This window comes from Neopelma chrysocephalum, unplaced genomic scaffold, assembly GCF_003984885.1.
Source record: "Neopelma chrysocephalum unplaced genomic scaffold, ASM398488v2 Primary Assembly neopelma1_22b, whole genome shotgun sequence".
NCBI classification, from domain to species: Eukaryota; Metazoa; Chordata; class Aves; order Passeriformes; family Pipridae; genus Neopelma; species Neopelma chrysocephalum.
The window spans coordinates 16,460,645-16,478,385 of record NW_020897690.1 but is presented as its reverse complement, the minus strand read 5'-3'; the positions used below and the strand labels follow the sequence as shown (position 1 = coordinate 16,478,385).

The 17,741-nt window shown below is 35.6% G+C and overlaps 1 protein-coding gene across 1 annotated transcript in view; it reads left to right on the top strand.

Annotated features, from left to right (window-relative positions):
• The window catches only part of ABCA13 (ATP binding cassette subfamily A member 13), a 168,444-nt gene that overhangs the window by 80,155 nt on the left and 70,548 nt on the right, over positions 1-17,741 (top strand). Inside the window, exons 35-38 of the mRNA XM_027682847.1 lie at positions 1,358-1,448; positions 15,010-15,256; positions 16,167-16,256; positions 16,849-16,921. Of these exons, the coding sequence (XP_027538648.1) occupies positions 1,358-1,448; positions 15,010-15,256; positions 16,167-16,256; positions 16,849-16,921 (501 nt within the window). The remainder of the gene's footprint in view (positions 1-1,357; positions 1,449-15,009; positions 15,257-16,166; positions 16,257-16,848; positions 16,922-17,741) is intronic.

Genomic DNA, 17,741 nt, shown 5'->3' with positions numbered 1-17,741 from the left:
AATGATTTCTGAAAGTTGCACTGTGGGTATAATCTAAGTCTTGTGGCTCAACTCAAACAGAGAGAAAAAGCAAGACTTTCATCAAGACAAAGAAAAATTTGGTTGTACTTTTGCTGTTCAATTGGAGATGCTCTTTCTGTTAACTTTCTGTTAATTTTCCTTTTCTTGCTTTTTATATGAAATTTTTAGATCACTATTTAAATTGCAGTTCAGGTTAAGATGAGAAAATTTTAATTTTGTTTTTCATTTGAGCTTACAAGAAGTAGGGAGGGTGTGAATAAGGCTCACTATGAAAGCTGTTCTAAGTTTCTACGAGGGCTAAGGGACTGAAAATGAAATGTTTGTCTATGAAATTCGAAGGGTTTTAAGTGGACAGAACTGTGAAACAGGATTAGGCAAGAAATAGTAGCTAGAACACAAATCTGTTTGGCAAACTGTATATACCATTTAAATAGATCTCATGATTATAAAGTTGGTGAATTTCTGCTGGGTTTTTATAATGTCAACTATCACTCTCTTCTGATGTGTGTTCCCCTGCTCAGGAAGATTCAATCCATTCAATTTTAATATAGTGCAGATTTTTAGATTGTTGCTTTCATAAAAAAACAATTTCAGTTTTTTCCATAGTGATTTTAGGTAACAGGATTGTATCATCTTCACCCAGTTTGGGGTATGCATGCTTATTGTTTTGCTACAAAACACACATTGTTGACCAATCCTCTCCGTAGTATTAGTTTTACAGGACTTTGTTCATGTTAGCTGTGCCCTATGATTGTATTGTCCTTTAAATGTCTTTCAATAACATTATTGCCCATGTGCTTGCCCAAAATCTAAGGACACTTCCTGAGTGTCCCTAGACACTACATCTTCCCTAGGTTCTGTAGATTCTCATTTCTGTAGGATTTTCTACATTAGATTTAGTTGTACTATCATAATTAGAACTCTACGGTAGGAGTTCTGGTTGTGCCCACAGATTTCTAGCTGGAGCATCAGAAGAGAGTTGAAGCTGACGATATGTCCTTGGTAAAAACTGCAGTAACTGAGTTCTAACACATACCACAGATTAGGAGAATAAAAAGTCAATGAAGGGCAGACAGGCTATTGAAAAATCTTTGCAGATAATAGTGTGTGTGGGTCAGCAATTCTTTGCATAGGTGCTTTTGTATCTATTGGCATTTATTTCATTCCCCTTATCCCCAGGATCTCCAGCTTGACTAATTTTATAGTTGTATTCCATCAGGGAGCCTAGAGCAGTCACTACTAATTTCTGACAGTCTGGATGGTTTGGGACATATATATAGGGAAAATAGTTTTTAGAAAATGGATTCTAAATTACTTTTTTCTTGTTTCGTGAAAGGTGTTTCTGAAGCTTCTGCAAGACTCAGAGAAGATGCCCTGCATTCCACAGGCAGCACACCAGGACCATAAAAATAGTATTGAATCAGTCTGTAAGTAAAAAATTATGTACCTTCTGAAGCAACTGCATTTAAAAAGATCACAAATGCAAATATAAACATGCACGACTTTCCTAAAATTGAGGAATGCACAAGCAAATGGAGAATACTGCCTGCTACCATATGGTAGTTCCCTTTTTGTGTGTGTGACGTGACCTGCCTTGCGTAGTAGGTTTTTATACGTCTGCTGTGATTTACCTCTATCACTTCACAGTCATCTTCCCACCCTTCTGTGTACACATGAACACTAGTATTTCTTCACTACATCAGCATTAACTTACTGCTTCATACCAGTCCCTGGCAATTAATTACTCTCTTTGTTTCATACTGACAATGGATAAATATTGCTGAGATACACCACAGATATAAAATCTATAAGCTACTAGAAAGGTGCATTTGTGTTCATCCTTGTGCAAATTAAAAAAAAAAAAAAAGCTCGTTCCTGTTATAGCAGAAGATCATTTGTCCTCCCCAGTGGGGTGCGCTATTTTAGGTTCCCATACGTGTTTGTTTTAAAACAAATTCCTTCATTCTATTTTCCTGTCCTGCAAGCCTGGGAGGAGGTCCTTGCTAACATTTCTGAAAGCTCAGGAAGTTTATTCTCCTTTAAAAACTCTTCTATAAGTCACTAATGTGATGACATTGCTCAGCACAAGGCTCATGTTCTCTTATATCAGTACCCATCAAGCTGATGAATATTTTCTCATCGTCCATGGGGTTTTTGTGCTTCTATACTCATCATATTTCTTTCTACTTGAAGATCAATGTCTAGATTATAGTTTTCTTTTGTTAGATGTCAAACATTCTGTTTTATATGCAGTCCTTTTTGTTTTGTTTCTAGAGAACACAGGCACAGGCATAAAGAAGTACTTTTCTGTGGACCTTCAATGTTGCAGTAACAGAAATAACAATTTTGAGCCAAGCTTGCATTATTTGTTAAGATAAATCCAATTGCATCTGCCAGTAATACATAATCATTGCCAAGAATCGTGGCCTAAGGTGGCATCTTTTCTCACAAAGTGCAAATTTGACTGGATGACCTTTTCTGAAGGGTCTTTTTGCTGGGCTACTTCAGTCCCTGTTGAAACAGTGAAGATGTAACTGCATCAAACTAAAACAAAACCTCACTAAGCAAATAAAATTGCCACTCCTGTCAGTGGCGAGAATGAGACTTACATTCAAAATAATTTTGAATATTCCTTTATTTTATAACAATCACTTGTTTATTTCTTCTAGGCACAGCTAGGACATCTGAACTAGTTTCAAATTAAAACAGTCTGTCTTCTCCTCATTGAATTTTCATTAAAGAGTAAGATTTACAGTTCCTAAAGTAATGAAGAGAGAGTATATTCTATCTAAGAACTTGATATACTGTCCAGTCTGTATTTCAAAACACATAAAATGGTATTTGTTTAAGTTATTACATTAATAAAGAATCCAGTAATCAGAGACTGTATTTTTTCAGTCTGACAAATTATAGCAAGAAAATGTGATGATAATGCCATTTCTTTGGGGATGAGAGTACTGAAAAATTGTCATTCATTGCAGATTAGTGTCATTCATCATTAAGGACAGTTGTGAAGTGTAGGCATAAGGGATCTGGCAAATGGTCATGAAAGGTATCCGTCATTGTCAAACTAACCAGAATACTCCATGGGCAATAGCTTGACCTGTATAACTTTGTCTTTGAAAGCAGATTCAAAGGCAGTCAAACTTTCTGTTGTCAAAGTAGTCAAATGAATTTTCAAAACCCCCTAGAGCAAACAGCTGAGATTATTGAGGAGATCACAGGATGCTGCTATTTTATTTGTAAAGGAATTTGGACCTGAGAGATGCTTTGACAAAGCACAGATCTAAGCACAAGTGGGGGTGTTAGCTATCCTTTACTGTTGCTGAGCCCTTGAGATGTCAGCATTGTGTAAAAACCAAAACATTATCTCTTGTCTCCCAGACTAGGAGATGTGGTGGAGAGGCATGTATGTTCTTCTTAATGAAACTGCAGAAACAGGCAAGAGACATCATTTCAGCAAAATACGACAGTATCTCACTGAAGTCAGAGCTTTGATAATTTCTAGGTATATTTTACAGTGCCTTTATGTATGGTGTCTGACTGGAATTAATTAAATTCCTTCACAGCAGCAGTAAACATAACCTTGCTGATGAAAAAAAAAGGCAACTGTGAAAAGGTGATGAGTAAGACCAGTCCTAAAGACAGTCAGATCACTTGAAAAGTTGAATCCATTCTAAATAAAGTCTGTTTTAATGAAGCCAAATCATGGGCAAATCTGTGTAATGGGGAGTAATATCCTGGAAAACACTGACTCTGAGTTATCTACTAATCCTGGTGGAGAAGCATTTTAAGACAGCTAAGATGATTTATATTTGAGTTTAATGTACAAAAGGACACAAAGAGGTCATTTTGACTATCAGTTCAAAATTGATGAGACCAATGATACACTACTCTCTACAATTTTTTGGACACATTTTTAAGTTTGAATGTCTTTAAGGAGAAAATTCACAAAGTGAGCAGAGAAGAACTAATATTGTAGGTTGGCAGTGAAGTCCCCATCAGGGCTCCGTTAGCATAGTTTATCAAAAATGGGATAAAGGAAGAAGTAAGTAAACAAATAACTGGAATCTCAAGGCAGGTACTTGTCCTAGAGGTTAATTAATAATTGGAGTTAGTCTACCCAGGGAAGTGTGCTGCCTCTCCTGGGGCTTTTGCAGAAAATATGCTACAGTAGTGTGTTGTTGATTTCTGCACATGGGTAGCAGAGTAGAATTTGATGTCTGTGGATAGGTGGTCAAGTGGTTTCTTCTATTCTTACAGAGTATCTTTTAATCTATTATAACAAATTGAGCTCCCTGTAACTGCAAAATAAGGGTTGTCAGAGTTTTTGTTATAATATGCTTGAAGTTGTATTTTAACATCAGTTTTTAAACAAACCCCCTTCTTTCAATTCCCTGTAAAATTTGCATAAAAGGACCTAAAATTATTTCAATACTATACCTTGAAAGTATAACAGTTTCTGAGAAGAAAACTGTGGACAAAAAGCATCAGTGTCTCTGTTCAGAAATGGCTGCTGACATGAAGACTGATATTAAAATTTTCAAACTTTTGCTACCTACTGATAAGGAGAAGATACATCACACATTTCAGTCTTCTGGTAGTCTAACAGTATAGATAACACTACCACTTAAATTCAGCACTAAACTCTGAAAAAGAAATATCAAATTATCTGACCTAAAAATCTTGGATACATTATATTTTCCTTCAGCTTTTTTCACTAATGTTTTAATTAGTTTCTTGAAGAAAATCTCATTATTCAAGTATATAGTGAAAACCTAATTTTACCCCTTCAAAAATTTAGCTTTATATTCCTCAACCTCAAATCTTGCTTCCTTCAGTCTTTCAGGATTATCTCAAGCATAGAATAAGAATGGAGCATCTTTATAATATTACCTATCAGTTGTCACAAAAAGATATCTGATCTCAAAAATAACTTAACTTAACTTGTTAACTTAACTTAACTTGTTTAAGGTTTATATAAATTTGTTTTCTCAGGAAGTGTGTAACTACTTTTATCCTTCTGAAAATAAATGGTGAGTTTCTTCCACTTTAAACGTGTTTAACTCTTTTCACCCACTACTTTCTTCTCTCATCCAAATATTTTCCCTATCAGTTGTTTTCTTCATGATTGCTGCCTGGTCCTTTTCCACTATTCATCCACAGTATGGACATCTTGGACTCTCTGTTAGACAGACTCAGACATCAGAGGGCAGTTAGAAAAACAATGGAAAGCTTTCTAGTAAAGGGTGCTACTCTTACAATGCCAAGAAGCTCATCCATGTCCTGTTCTCCACCTCCTTGTTCTCATATTTATCTCCTTACTTCTAACAGATGAAAGAAGTGAGCTCTGCCTGCCTTTCTCACAGAGGCCTCTTGTTACCTTCAGCTCTAGAGAAGAAGCACCTGACAAAAAGGGGGATCCATTGAAAATACCCCTAGATTTCTGCAATGGCTAAAGCACCAGAGAACAAGACAATAGTCTCTTCTGAACTTTGTATTTTGAAAGTCGTATTTTTTGCTCATGAAAGTGTTCTATTGTTGTAATTGAGCTGGTTTCAAAGTGACTTTCTGTGACTTAGTAGCTCCTTTCCTGTAATTTGGTGGTTTTGCTTGTTCTTAAAACATCTCATTTTGAGTGGAAGATATACTTGAAGCAGTACATTGTGCTATAGTTATACCTTCAGGCTTCAATTAGTTAGAAACTGGAAATAGTCAGTAAGCTTCAGACCACTGAAAATGACTGAGGAAAGGTGCATTTTCCCATCTTATGATGGAAGAGATGACGCCTCTTCTATCCTGCCTAGAAGAAACAGAAGAGAGACTTTATTTAAGTTGTGGGTCACCAGAACTGGTATGCATGGAACTTCTGATGATGATGATGATTATATATTGAATTTCTACATATCTCAAAGGCCTTCCAAGCAGAAAATTTTATTTGATATTAATGTCTCTGAACTCTTGCTGCCTGATGTAGATGTATGAGAATATGAGAATATTTGAACTTGCTTTTTTTCCAGCAATCTGCTTCCTTGCCTTTGTCATAATCTAGAATGTTATTATGTTAGTTATTAGTAGTGCTTGCTTCAGAAATGAAACAGCTTGGAAGCTCAACCACTTTGCTCAGATGTTTCTGAGCTCAGATATTTCTGAGATAAAGAATACAGATGTAGGTGCATTAGGAATGCTTTATTTATCCAAAGGTAATGTCAGAATGTGTCAGACTTGCTAGTGCTCCCTTCCGTGTGTGTCTCTTCTTCTCCAACCTTTCCTTTGCACTCCAAGACTTCCTGTTATTTTCTTTCAGTTCTTTTGTTTTGTTGAGGCAGTTACAACAGCTGCAGACTGAAAAAAAGGTATTGACAACCTATGTGATCTTTCATGGTATTTTTAAAATCTTGTCTTTTAATGAAATATCCAGAAGTCATTCTCCATTCCAAAGGATTGTTTGTCTTCCATTTTATGTTATAATGATTCCTGAGTAATTTAAAAGAACTCTTCCTCAGAGGATAAATGAGATCTGGCAGACAGTATTCCTGTGTTCATTTACTGCTTTTGAGAACGATCTGAAAGCATTGTTTTGCAGGTATTCCACTTTTTTTCACATTTGCAACATCTTCAAAAATCTGTATTCAGTATATGGTTTATGTGATCATCCATTCTCTGAAAAACAACTGAAATTTAAACAGCAATGGGTTGCCTGGTATAACACTAATGTGACTTTTGCTGAACCTGTAATAATACTTTCTTTCTAGCTTATACAGTGAACTTCTTTTTTGTTCATGCTCTTTCTGCTGCTCAGCTGTAGGAGTTTTCCAAAGATAGCATTTACACCTCATGTTCTGGATAAACTAATTATTTCTCTCCCAACATATGGGGCCCACGTGCTGGAGAAAATATTCACTTGTAGGTAATTACTACAAAGTCACACATAGGATGTTAGAAAATGTTTGTTGCTAATAGCTAGTCTTTAGGTTTCATATGCAAAGTAAATTCTGCTGGTATCTTGCCTTGCTTTAGCTTACAGGTCGAGTACTTATTTTATAGGGTTTTTTCCACGTGTGTCTGGGTCTGCATATGTTTACATATTTTTACAGATGCAAATAGCATGTGTGTATGTACACACATGCACATAAACCTCTTTATAACCTAGTTTTGCTTTATTAGTGCTGTTGCACCAGCAAATACAGATACTTTAGCTTCAATTATATAAGTAATGTAAATGACAATTTTTTTAAAGAAATGCTTGTCAAGGGTAAGGATACTTACTTTTCATTCTGAAATGGAATATAGCTTAGCGAAGGGGCTTCAAGGAATTTTCTTAACACCTTGCTTCATCTAATGAGTAAATACCATATGAATGTAGAAGGTGTGTTACACATCTTAGTTGTGCTAATAAGACTCTCTTTGAGGCTGGTGCTTCCACTTGAATCTAGATTTTCACCTGTCTGGTGAGTTCTCAAAGTCTCAGAAAGACTTTATCAATATTCACACATCTGTTTTCTCAATACTAGCAACATTCTGCAGGACTGCATAGTTTTGATTTCTCAAAACTAACAAAAAAGCTGGTGTAGGAGTTACAGGGACAACATCCAAAGTAGATTCAGTATGAAGGGCAGTATACTGAGCAACCAACACTTAGGACTGCACTTCTTTTTGCCAACCCTTCATACGACAAACTTATGCAGGTCACAAGGTGATACCTTGATAAGACTTATATGTTACACTGTTGCCAGTTAATTCCTGATTTGAAATATAAGTGCGACTTCATGATGAGTAGACGTGTTGTTGGACTTTTGTATGGATGGGAATTTTTAGCCATATAATTTTTTTTCTCTTCCTATCTGTCTCTTGATCTATTCTGCAGTTTATTTAGGTTATCGTATCCACTGGAAGCATTAGAAAAAATGAAGCAGTTGGCTCTGTTAATCAAGATCCTTGAAGCTGTTTAATACCACTATTTATGAGATACAGAATGCCTGAGGAAAGAGATTATTCATCAAACACATTTTTCAATTGCTTGCTATAGTTGCAGGTTTGAATAAAACATGCCTCCTGCAGAACTTTCAGTTTTGAATTGTTTACCTGCACAAACTTTGATATGATTTTATTATTAATAGAATAACTCCAGTAGAGGTAGTGTCAAAATACTCTTGCTTATTATTAGTCTAAAAATATCTTTATTACAGAAACTGCAATATTTTAGACAAAGTACTTTGTTCGCGTTAAGGTAGTACTTGCACAAATTCTAAAAATTAAAATGGCTCAGATTGTCCTTGTCTATCAGGGTGAAATCTGTGCCCTGCTGAAAGGGTTTGCTCCATTTGCTCTCTGAGTTTTCTCTGAGTGATTCCAGGAGGCTTGTTCCAGAGTCCTGTATACAGTGTCTCCAAAGGCCACTCACTCCAAACTGAGCAGCTGCATGACGGAAGTCATCTGCAGTATAAAACTGGACAGCTGCTACTTACAAGTCCCCTTTCCGAGAAGCAAGTTACCAGTGAGAAGTACTTGAGAACACCTGGTTTGAATATATAGTTCTTTTGACCCTTGCTACATGTAACCTGTCTAGTTTGAAAATGCTTCCTTGCATTGTCTCACATGTAATGTTATGGGCTGTGATAGAGAGAATATTTAGATTTTATTGTCGTCCTGGTCTTCACTCATTTTTCACCAAACACAGGAAAAGTGCTGTGGCTTGTAGCCCTATTGTCTGCATTGGATTCAATTTTTAAATGTTGTAACCTGAATCTACAGGTTGAATTCAGTGGGTTGAAATCTAACAGCTTTCTGTGTATTGATTTACACTTCTAGAAAGAAAAGGTACCAACCTCAGTAAGTGTGCTGCTTACTGTAATGAGAGGGTTTATGTTAGTGCAGGAGATGTATCTGATGATTGTTTGCCTGTGCATACACAAATGTATTCTTTCTCTTAGTCAAGTCTGAGATCAGCATATAGATACATGTGAAATCAGTTGGGATTTTTTTTTTTTGCAATTCTGATAGACTGTGCTTCTCCTCTACTTTTATACTTCTAGTGAATACAGACAGAAGATGCAAATAGGCTTCCATTTTGTAGCCACCATTTCGTGACTATTTTTCAATTCTTCTTTCACTTTCCCCCTCCTATATGTAGCAATTCATTGCAGGTGCATCACTGCAGGGGAGATAGTACTACAACAAAAGGATACCTGTTTGGAAAATTATCTCCTGGGAAATTAAATTAGCATAGTTGTAAATGTAGCAAGTTAATAATGCAGAAACTTAGAATCAAAGACTTAGGGTTACCAACACTGCAGCAATTTTCCTTTCCAAGACATGATACGAATCTGTCCACCTGGCTGAATATTTGCCTTTTTTTTTGTTTGTTTCCAAAGAATATGCCCATCTCATAATGATAAGGGTGCTCTGGCCATAGCAGAGTTCACCACACAAATCTTGGTGTTTAGTTCTTCTTTTTCAGTTTAAGTTGGCAAAAATCCCAACTAAAATGTAGAGATGTGATATAAATCAAGGCAAAGTGGAAGAAAACATGGAAATGTAACAACAGAGATTATTTTATGCATCACAGCTGTAGAAATATTTGAAACCCTCTATTTATGAATTATGGGAACAGTGCATTCAGCAATGTATCTCCTCTTCCATCAGGCCCAGACTAGGTTAGGTGGCCATTCATCCGATCAGCTTGGGTGTCAGTGTAACAACCCTATTTGGTTCTCCATGGTGTCTGTAGAGTCATGGGTAGGAAGGCAGCACCATTTTTTCCTGTTTCTTCATGGTCATGCACTATTTGTGTGATTATAACTGAAGAAAGCAAGAAAACAGACTATTTTGTAATAGAAAATTAATTTCCTTCATTGAAACTTATTACAGTGATTTTATAACCTAGAAATGTTACATTCGGAAACAAATACATGCTCAGTCAAGTTTCTGTTATGGCTACATGCCTACCCATTTTCATACTAGTAAAAACAAGGGGTGTTTTGACATCATCTAACGCTTCAGCAGCAGCAAGGTTGTTTTTTCCTAGCTGCTGTAATAGCTATTATAGTTTATTATACTAGCCACGGTACTTTGGAAACCCAGTCTAAAGCTGAGCCCTGTTGTTCTAGGCACCCTACAGACTAATAGTAAGGATAAAAGCCCCAAATCCTCACTACCTTTGACAGCTTGCAGTGTAGTTTTAAGGCTGAATGCAATGAGTAGATAAAACAGACAAATAGGTTAGGGAAGGTAAGGTTATAAAACAGGTCCATAAATTAAAAGCAGATGTCTCGGTTCACTGTCTTTCTAACTGTTTTATTTACTTGCTAAATGCCATTTGGACTCTCTTGCTTCCCCAAATTTCCACTTAAAATGTGACTGTGGTGCACATCTGTTCTAAAATTCTTATTTACTACCACCCATGAGGTGCTGTTGCATGATGTGGCAATTATATTTTTAGAATATTTTCTGTTATTTTGATATAAGTGATGATAAAGCTTAATGGGTTTTTGCACTGGTATGAGACAGTATTCTTGTATTAAGTAGACAGGTAAAACAGTCATGAAAATCTGTATACGCTTCAGTACTATCTATATGTGAATTCAAGAGTCTGGCTTACCTTCTTTATGTCTTATTTGGGCATTTTAGATACCTAAATTCATACTTCATTAATAGAATTATAATGTCTGCTGTAAGGAGTTGCGAATGTCTGTAAACATGTAAAGGAAGGGAAAAGTAGAATCTAATTCTTTTAGTTTTAATGAAGTTTGCATCATTTTTAAGAAACATTTGCCTTGTATTCAATGGTGCTCATCTATTTTTCTATTGTTCATACCTATAGTATATTTTAATTTTGAGAAAATGCAAGTTCTTGAAATAAAGGATGATATTCATAATGTGAACGAGGCTATTTTATGCCTGGAAAGAAAGTAAAGACCTTGATTTAGATTTTTTCTTACACTAAAAATTTGTTCTATTTTGTAGACCTTTGCAGCAGCATACTCTGATGCTGAATGGCTGTAGAAAAAGTAGATTCAGATATGGACTCTGATCAAGTTCACCTAGTAAACTGTACAAAATCCTCCTGTAAACAAAATCAGTATTGTGGTAATTTTTATAAAGAGTAGATAAATGTATAAGAAGAGGAAGGACACTTTTATACCTTCTAGTGGAATGCTGTGCACAAATTGATGGGCTAGCACTGACTCTATGCCAGTATAGCATATGCTGAAATGCAGAAAGATGTCAGAATCACTAGCTCATCTTAGAACTACTTGTTAGCACAAAATTTCTGGAAAGCTAATAAATATGTATTGCTTCCTAATGTAACCAGTTTCATGTGAGCTAGCTCAGCTGTTTCACCAGGGTATTTCAGTTCCAGGATTATCTTCCCAAAACCTGGACTTCCTCTAAATGACATGCCTAAATGCCAAAACGATAGAAGTAGAATTGAAAATGTTTACTCCCAGCTGCTAACATAACCATTGAATAGCCCATTTTTCCTAATGCATCATGAAAAAAAAGATTATAATTACATTGCTTTCAAGAAGTGCAAAAAGCAGGAGAACAGGACCATCTAATACCCAGTTAGAGACTAGTTCTGCTCCTAATTCTAGAGCAGTCTATACACAAGGATTTTTAAAATCTTGGTTTCTAGATTTTAGGACTTGTTCTGTTTCCCTGTACCTGATATTAACCTATATGAATCAGAAAACAGCAAATATCTCTTCTGGATGAGTTAGGAAGTACAAGTTAATTGTGAACATAATTGCACTTCTAGTGGATAATTGCAATCGTAAGTCAAGCAAGACAGCTTCTAAAAGCTGGGTCAGATTTTTAATTCTATGATCTAAATTATTAATGAGGATATTTTCACAAGCTTTCTGCATAAAAATGGACTTCATAATAGAAAGGTCAGCTGGTCTTGTCTTCTCACCTTTATGATCACCAGTGATAATCAGAAACTGTTTTCCAGTAAATGTATGCTGTTTTTATGCATCCTGACGTACACACCAAATGGTGGTGTTGAAATACTTACAAGCTTTATGAAACAAAAATTAGTTCTGTAGGTTCTTGTTGAAAGAGTGATTTAATACCTTTGGAATGTTAAAAACCATATTGAGTCAATTATGAAAAATCCAGTGCTACTTTTCACAGTGTGGCTGCAGTCAGGGAAAAATGGTGTAATGCATAAAGAAAACAAGTGGGTCAGTACAAGAATGCATAATGCTATCATATAAATCAGTAGAGTTTCCACATCTGATAGACATCAGTATTGAACGCAATATATCTTGAGACTGATACAGTAGTAATATAAGAGGACTAGAGACAAGTGGTGAGGTTGATTAGAACTGTAAAGATTTTTATAAGAGGAGACTGAAAGGTTGAGATTATTTATGCAGAAGATGGATTGGAAACTTCTATAACCTGTCTCCTAAAGCAAGATTTAAGAGCCCATCCAGTGTCATCAAATAGAATAAATTCTAGAATAAACAAGACTTTTGGTTTTTACCTGAAACAGAAAGATATGACAGAATTCAAGGTCACAAAGATGGAAATTTAAGATAATTCAGGAAGACATTTGTCACCTTTTTCAATCAGATTTTTAAACAACAAACATATGAGGTTTTAGAAAAGACAAATCACTTTTAAAAAAAGAAGGGCCTGAAACAAACATATACTTCCACTATAATGGTTCATTGCAACATGTTGGGATGTGTCTTGGTTTGTTCACATTATGAATATTGAGTAAAAGTCAGGATACTGGACAAAATGGGCAATTACTTATACTGATGACAGTTTCCCTTCAGATTGCAATCTGAATTAATTTATTATAATTTCTCTCTCCTCTATTTGTCAAGAAAAAAGAATGAATGGCAGCTCTGATTTCCCTTTCTGCCCCCAGCAAGTAGCTGTCATAGCTGTCTTTCAGAGATTCAAGGGGTCAAATATTTGGAAGCATCTTTCCTTCACATTTCATGCTCATGCTCTATGAACAGGTCCAGGACTACAGAAAGTATCTCATTCTGTGCTTCTTTTCTGGCATTTTGCTACTATGATAAATAAGAAATTGTATACTTTACAATTTCAGAGATGCTCAGCTGGAAACACTTACTGGATGTGTTTTATTCTAAAAGCTCTCATATCTTGAAAATTGTTTTGCCTCCAAGTTGTCTCAATTTCTCTATTTTGACAACTGTGCGGAGTCTTACCATACTAATGTGAAGAACTTAATACATTCATAAGAAGTTTGCTTAAAAAAATACTTCTTTTAATAAGTGTCTCCTCCTACTAGTCCAATTTACAGAACAAACAAGTTCCAAGCCTAAAATGTAACCCTTCTTGATTATGGCACTTGAATGTTGAACCAGAATTTGAATTCTGTAGCTGCTTTTCCTCACCACAGAGATTCAAAATCTTAAATCCCATTTGTGTTAGCTGTCAAATTAGCAAGATATGGCCATGATTAGAACTGCTTAAAGAGAGTTTCTGTTCTATGGGATTTTCTGTGGAAAAAAAAGGAAACATAATTCGGTTGCAGAATTAAAAGAGTAAATACTGCTCTTACTTCATTCACTTGAACCAGTCTAGTATTCATGCTGAGCTCTCAGGTGACACAGTTCAAAATTACCATGCTTATTCCCAGATATTTTTTGTTTTTCATGTCCTGGATGTTATTTTCTGGAGAATTTGAGCTGTAACCTTCTCAGAGACTGAGGATGATTAACCTGTATTTACCTGGAGAAATGAATACAGAATTTTAGCAATTTTGATCAATGTCCATGGTTAGAAATTCAGGTTTCTTTCTGATTAATATTTTATCCTGTTTGCCCCTGTTTGGCTAAAACTTCTCTGTTAAAACAATACAAAGGATCTGGGATTAAAATTCAAGTAAATCAGAAAAAAAATGTGCTAAGGGAAGGAGAATTAATTTGAGGTTACTTGAGAGTGGTTGTTCCAACATGGAACATGGCAATGCTGGTTAGAGTGGTCTCAATAAGTATAGAAGGGAAGGTAGTAAGAGGCAAATCACAACGGCTCATAAAATATAGCATGACTTTGAGCACTATGATAAAGAGGCCATTCAGTCTTGCTACAGTGCAAATACTTGTGCTAGTAAATCTACCAGACACTGTTATGCTCTGAGGAAGGAAAGAAGATGAAGGACATTCAGTCAGGCAAGGCCATAAGCAAGAGAATTTGGTAATACCTTGCACATATCTAGAAGGCTTTAGGGACTAAAATGGAGGCAAACTGATTGGTGTGATTCACAATTGTCTAACAAAGAATGACAAAATGAAATTAAGGGAATGTCTATCAGGAAAATGATTGACTGGTGAGATTGTAATAAGCTGTGGACACACTCCCATGAGAATGTGAAGGACAGCCCATGAGCTGGAATTGTGAAAACTGCATTGACTAACAAGAAAATTTTCTCAGTCCAATATGACCAGAGAAATGGAAGGAATGCTTTTATGAGAATACATGGTCATCTGTTGTACTCTGTTACATACTCTGAAGATGACTACTGAAATTTCCGTGGAAAAGTTGCTACTGATTCCGATCAGGGTGTATCAAGACCTTAGAGCTAATACAGGTCATGTTTGTCAGAGTAATTTTCTAGGAGCAAAGGTGGCAATGCACAAGGAATGGCTGTGGTAAATGCACAAGGAATGGTTGTGCCAGTGCAAGGACCATAGGTCCTAGGGAAAATAGGTGTTCTGTCCGCTTTTAGCTGTGTACGGGAAGCTATAGACATGTGTTAACTGAATATCTGTTTTCCCTTATAGGAATAGTTAATGAGTTAATTAGTTATACTTGGGGGTGGGGGTGATGGGGATATAGTATTCATTCCAGGATAATATTGTTGGTTTATGTAATTTTGTTTTATTCTATCAGAAAGACTGTTGTGTTCTATATTTGAAAATGTAGAACAGGAAAGTTTGATTTGATTTTCCTTGTTTGTCAAAAAGTTGATTTATTGTTTTTCCTTTTTTTTGGTCTCAGATATCTCACTTACAAGGGCCGCAAGTGTGTGTGGAGCTCATCTTGTTCTCCCACAGAGTGTTGCTCTTCTGATGAAGAGGTTTCACCACACTAGGCGTGACTGGAGAGGAAGTCTCTCAAATGTGCTGCTGCCTGCCCTCTTTGTTGCACTGGCAATGGCCTTGTTTAGTGTGAAGCCACTGGCTATTGATTATCCTTCTCTCAAGATGACACCAAACCTTTATGACAATGCAGAATCCTTCTTTAGGTAAGGGGCTTATCCGTCACCTTCAGTGTCCAGGGTTCTGTGACCTTGAGTTCTCATATTTTAAAGACTATTTGTATTCTAGGTTACTTTTTACAATAGTTGTGTGGGTTTTTTTCAGATGTTTACTTACACTTTTATAGTTTATTATAATAGAAAGATATAATTAGAAAAGCTTTGTGTGAAGGATTTTCTGTAGGAAAGGGCAAAGACTTTGGACAAGTTTGACCTCAAATCAATACCAGCCATGACCATTTATATGTAAATGCACATGCGTATTTGAACAGGCCTTTGCATGCTTCATTATAACTAGTTGCTTAGGTCTGAAGCTATTTTCTCAAAGTAATTCTTAGGTTTGAAAATATCACACAGTATTAACAAAGCCTGATGCCCTTCTTACTCAACCTAGTTTCTATATGTTCATCTTTGAAACAACTAGATTATTTATTTATTTATTTATTTTTAATGTATAGTATCTATAGCTGAGCTCTCAACTAATCTATATTGAGTGCATATCACAAGTAGATCACTTTTTCTACTGGGCAAATATACAGATAAACATAACATGATACAGTCTGAATTTAAACGAATGAAACATAAAAGCACTTAAACCATGCTAGCTGTTAGGAATGCATGTTTATAAAGAGAAAGATGGTCATGGAGATACCTTATTTGTTTAGCCAAAATTGTTATTGAATTTTCTTTACACGTTCACATACAGTGTTTTGAAATTATATAATTCTGGTATGTTTCCTATGCATGGATTTTATAGTCCTTTAATATTTTGGTAAACACATAGAACCTTGAGCATGAAGGTTAATAGAGTTAGACGTATTAACATGCCTTTATTTCTTTTTCTTTTATTTTTTTCCCTTCCCCTCTATTCCTTACCCCCGCGGCCCACTTTGAACAGCACTGAAGATGATAACTTAGAAAACCTTTCTCAAGTTCTACTGGGTTATTTCTCTGATTGGAACCACACATGCACTCATTCACAACAACGGTAATTGTAAATAACCTAACTACTTCCTTAATTGTAAATATTGTAAATTCAATATTTTTTCTGTGCAATGTGGATTAACTTAAACTTCTCTTGGCAGCATGGGGTAAATGACAAATCTGTTCTGATGCAGTAACCAGTATCCAGGTACAGAACACAAGCAGGCTTCATTGTTAAAGGTCTGATCCGAATAGCTTAAAAGTCAGTGACAGCTTTCTGATTAATTTCAGGAGGATTTTGATCAAGTCTAGTGTCCATAAGAAGGAAGATTAGACAATAAGGAGAATATCTGTTAGGGAGTATTCTAGATTTCCAAATTTAGGAATGCAGTGTTGACCATGCTTTAGTTATTGCTACAAATACAAGGCATGCAGCTCATTTGATGCTTATATAGTATTTTAAGTGAATCCACTTTGATACAAATAAAATATTTTTAGTAAATCCACTTTGACACAAATGAGTACAACTTACATCACTTAGTTACAGCTGCCACTGTGATAAAATACTAAGAAGGTTTTCAGGGTGAGTTTCTTCTGTTAAGTAATCTATTCCTTTCATTTAATGGTTCTTCTTTTGTTATATTTATTTGCATTAGAAAAAATAATTCATGTTGGCAGATGGAAAATATGCCACCACAGGACTCATGTGGATGTGTAGCTGGACATGGGGTAGGTCATTTTATATTTACTTATGTATGTAAAAAATATATACATGGATATTATTTCTAATCCTTGGCTGCTGAGAAGGGCTAGAGAAAGGAATAAAGCAATAAACCCTCAGAGCCCTGCTTTGTTATGATAGGAGATTTCGCCCCATTTCATCTACTGTTTGAGCTACATGTTCTGAAGCTTTCAGGGAAAGAGCTCGTACAATTTTCTTGTGTATATATATGTATCTGAAAAAACAGGATCAGAGATGGCGGAACTGTTTTCAGAAGATGCAACTTCACTTTAAGTACGTCATAAGACACTGCTAAAAAAACAAAAACTCATGTAAAACAAGGTTAAAACATAACACTTCCATAATATATGGAAGACTACCTACTTCCCAAGGGAAGCAAGGGTGACCTAGCCGCTTGAATGCACCAGGCAATTTACACATGAATGAGATTTAATATTTAGAATTTGTTTTTGCATTGGATTTTGTATTTGAAAATAAAACAGCTTTCAAGAAAAGAAAGGATTTTTAAAAAAATATAATTAATTTCTTACCTTCTTGACTGGTGAGTTTTCCTCTTGACTTGTTTTGAGTTGAGTAATAAACAAGAATGTTAAACTGTGTCTGAGGTGACAAATATATTTCTCTGAATGGGACCATTCTATCAAATAACTTCTTTCTCTCATAAAGATGTAACTATTTAGAACAAGAGTTGTGTATGAACTATAGTTATAGAGTTTTGAGAAAAGTGGAAGGAGGGAACTAATTTTTTGCTTTTCTGGACAAGGAATAACTTTGCCTCTAATACTAATGAGATGTATACTTAACATA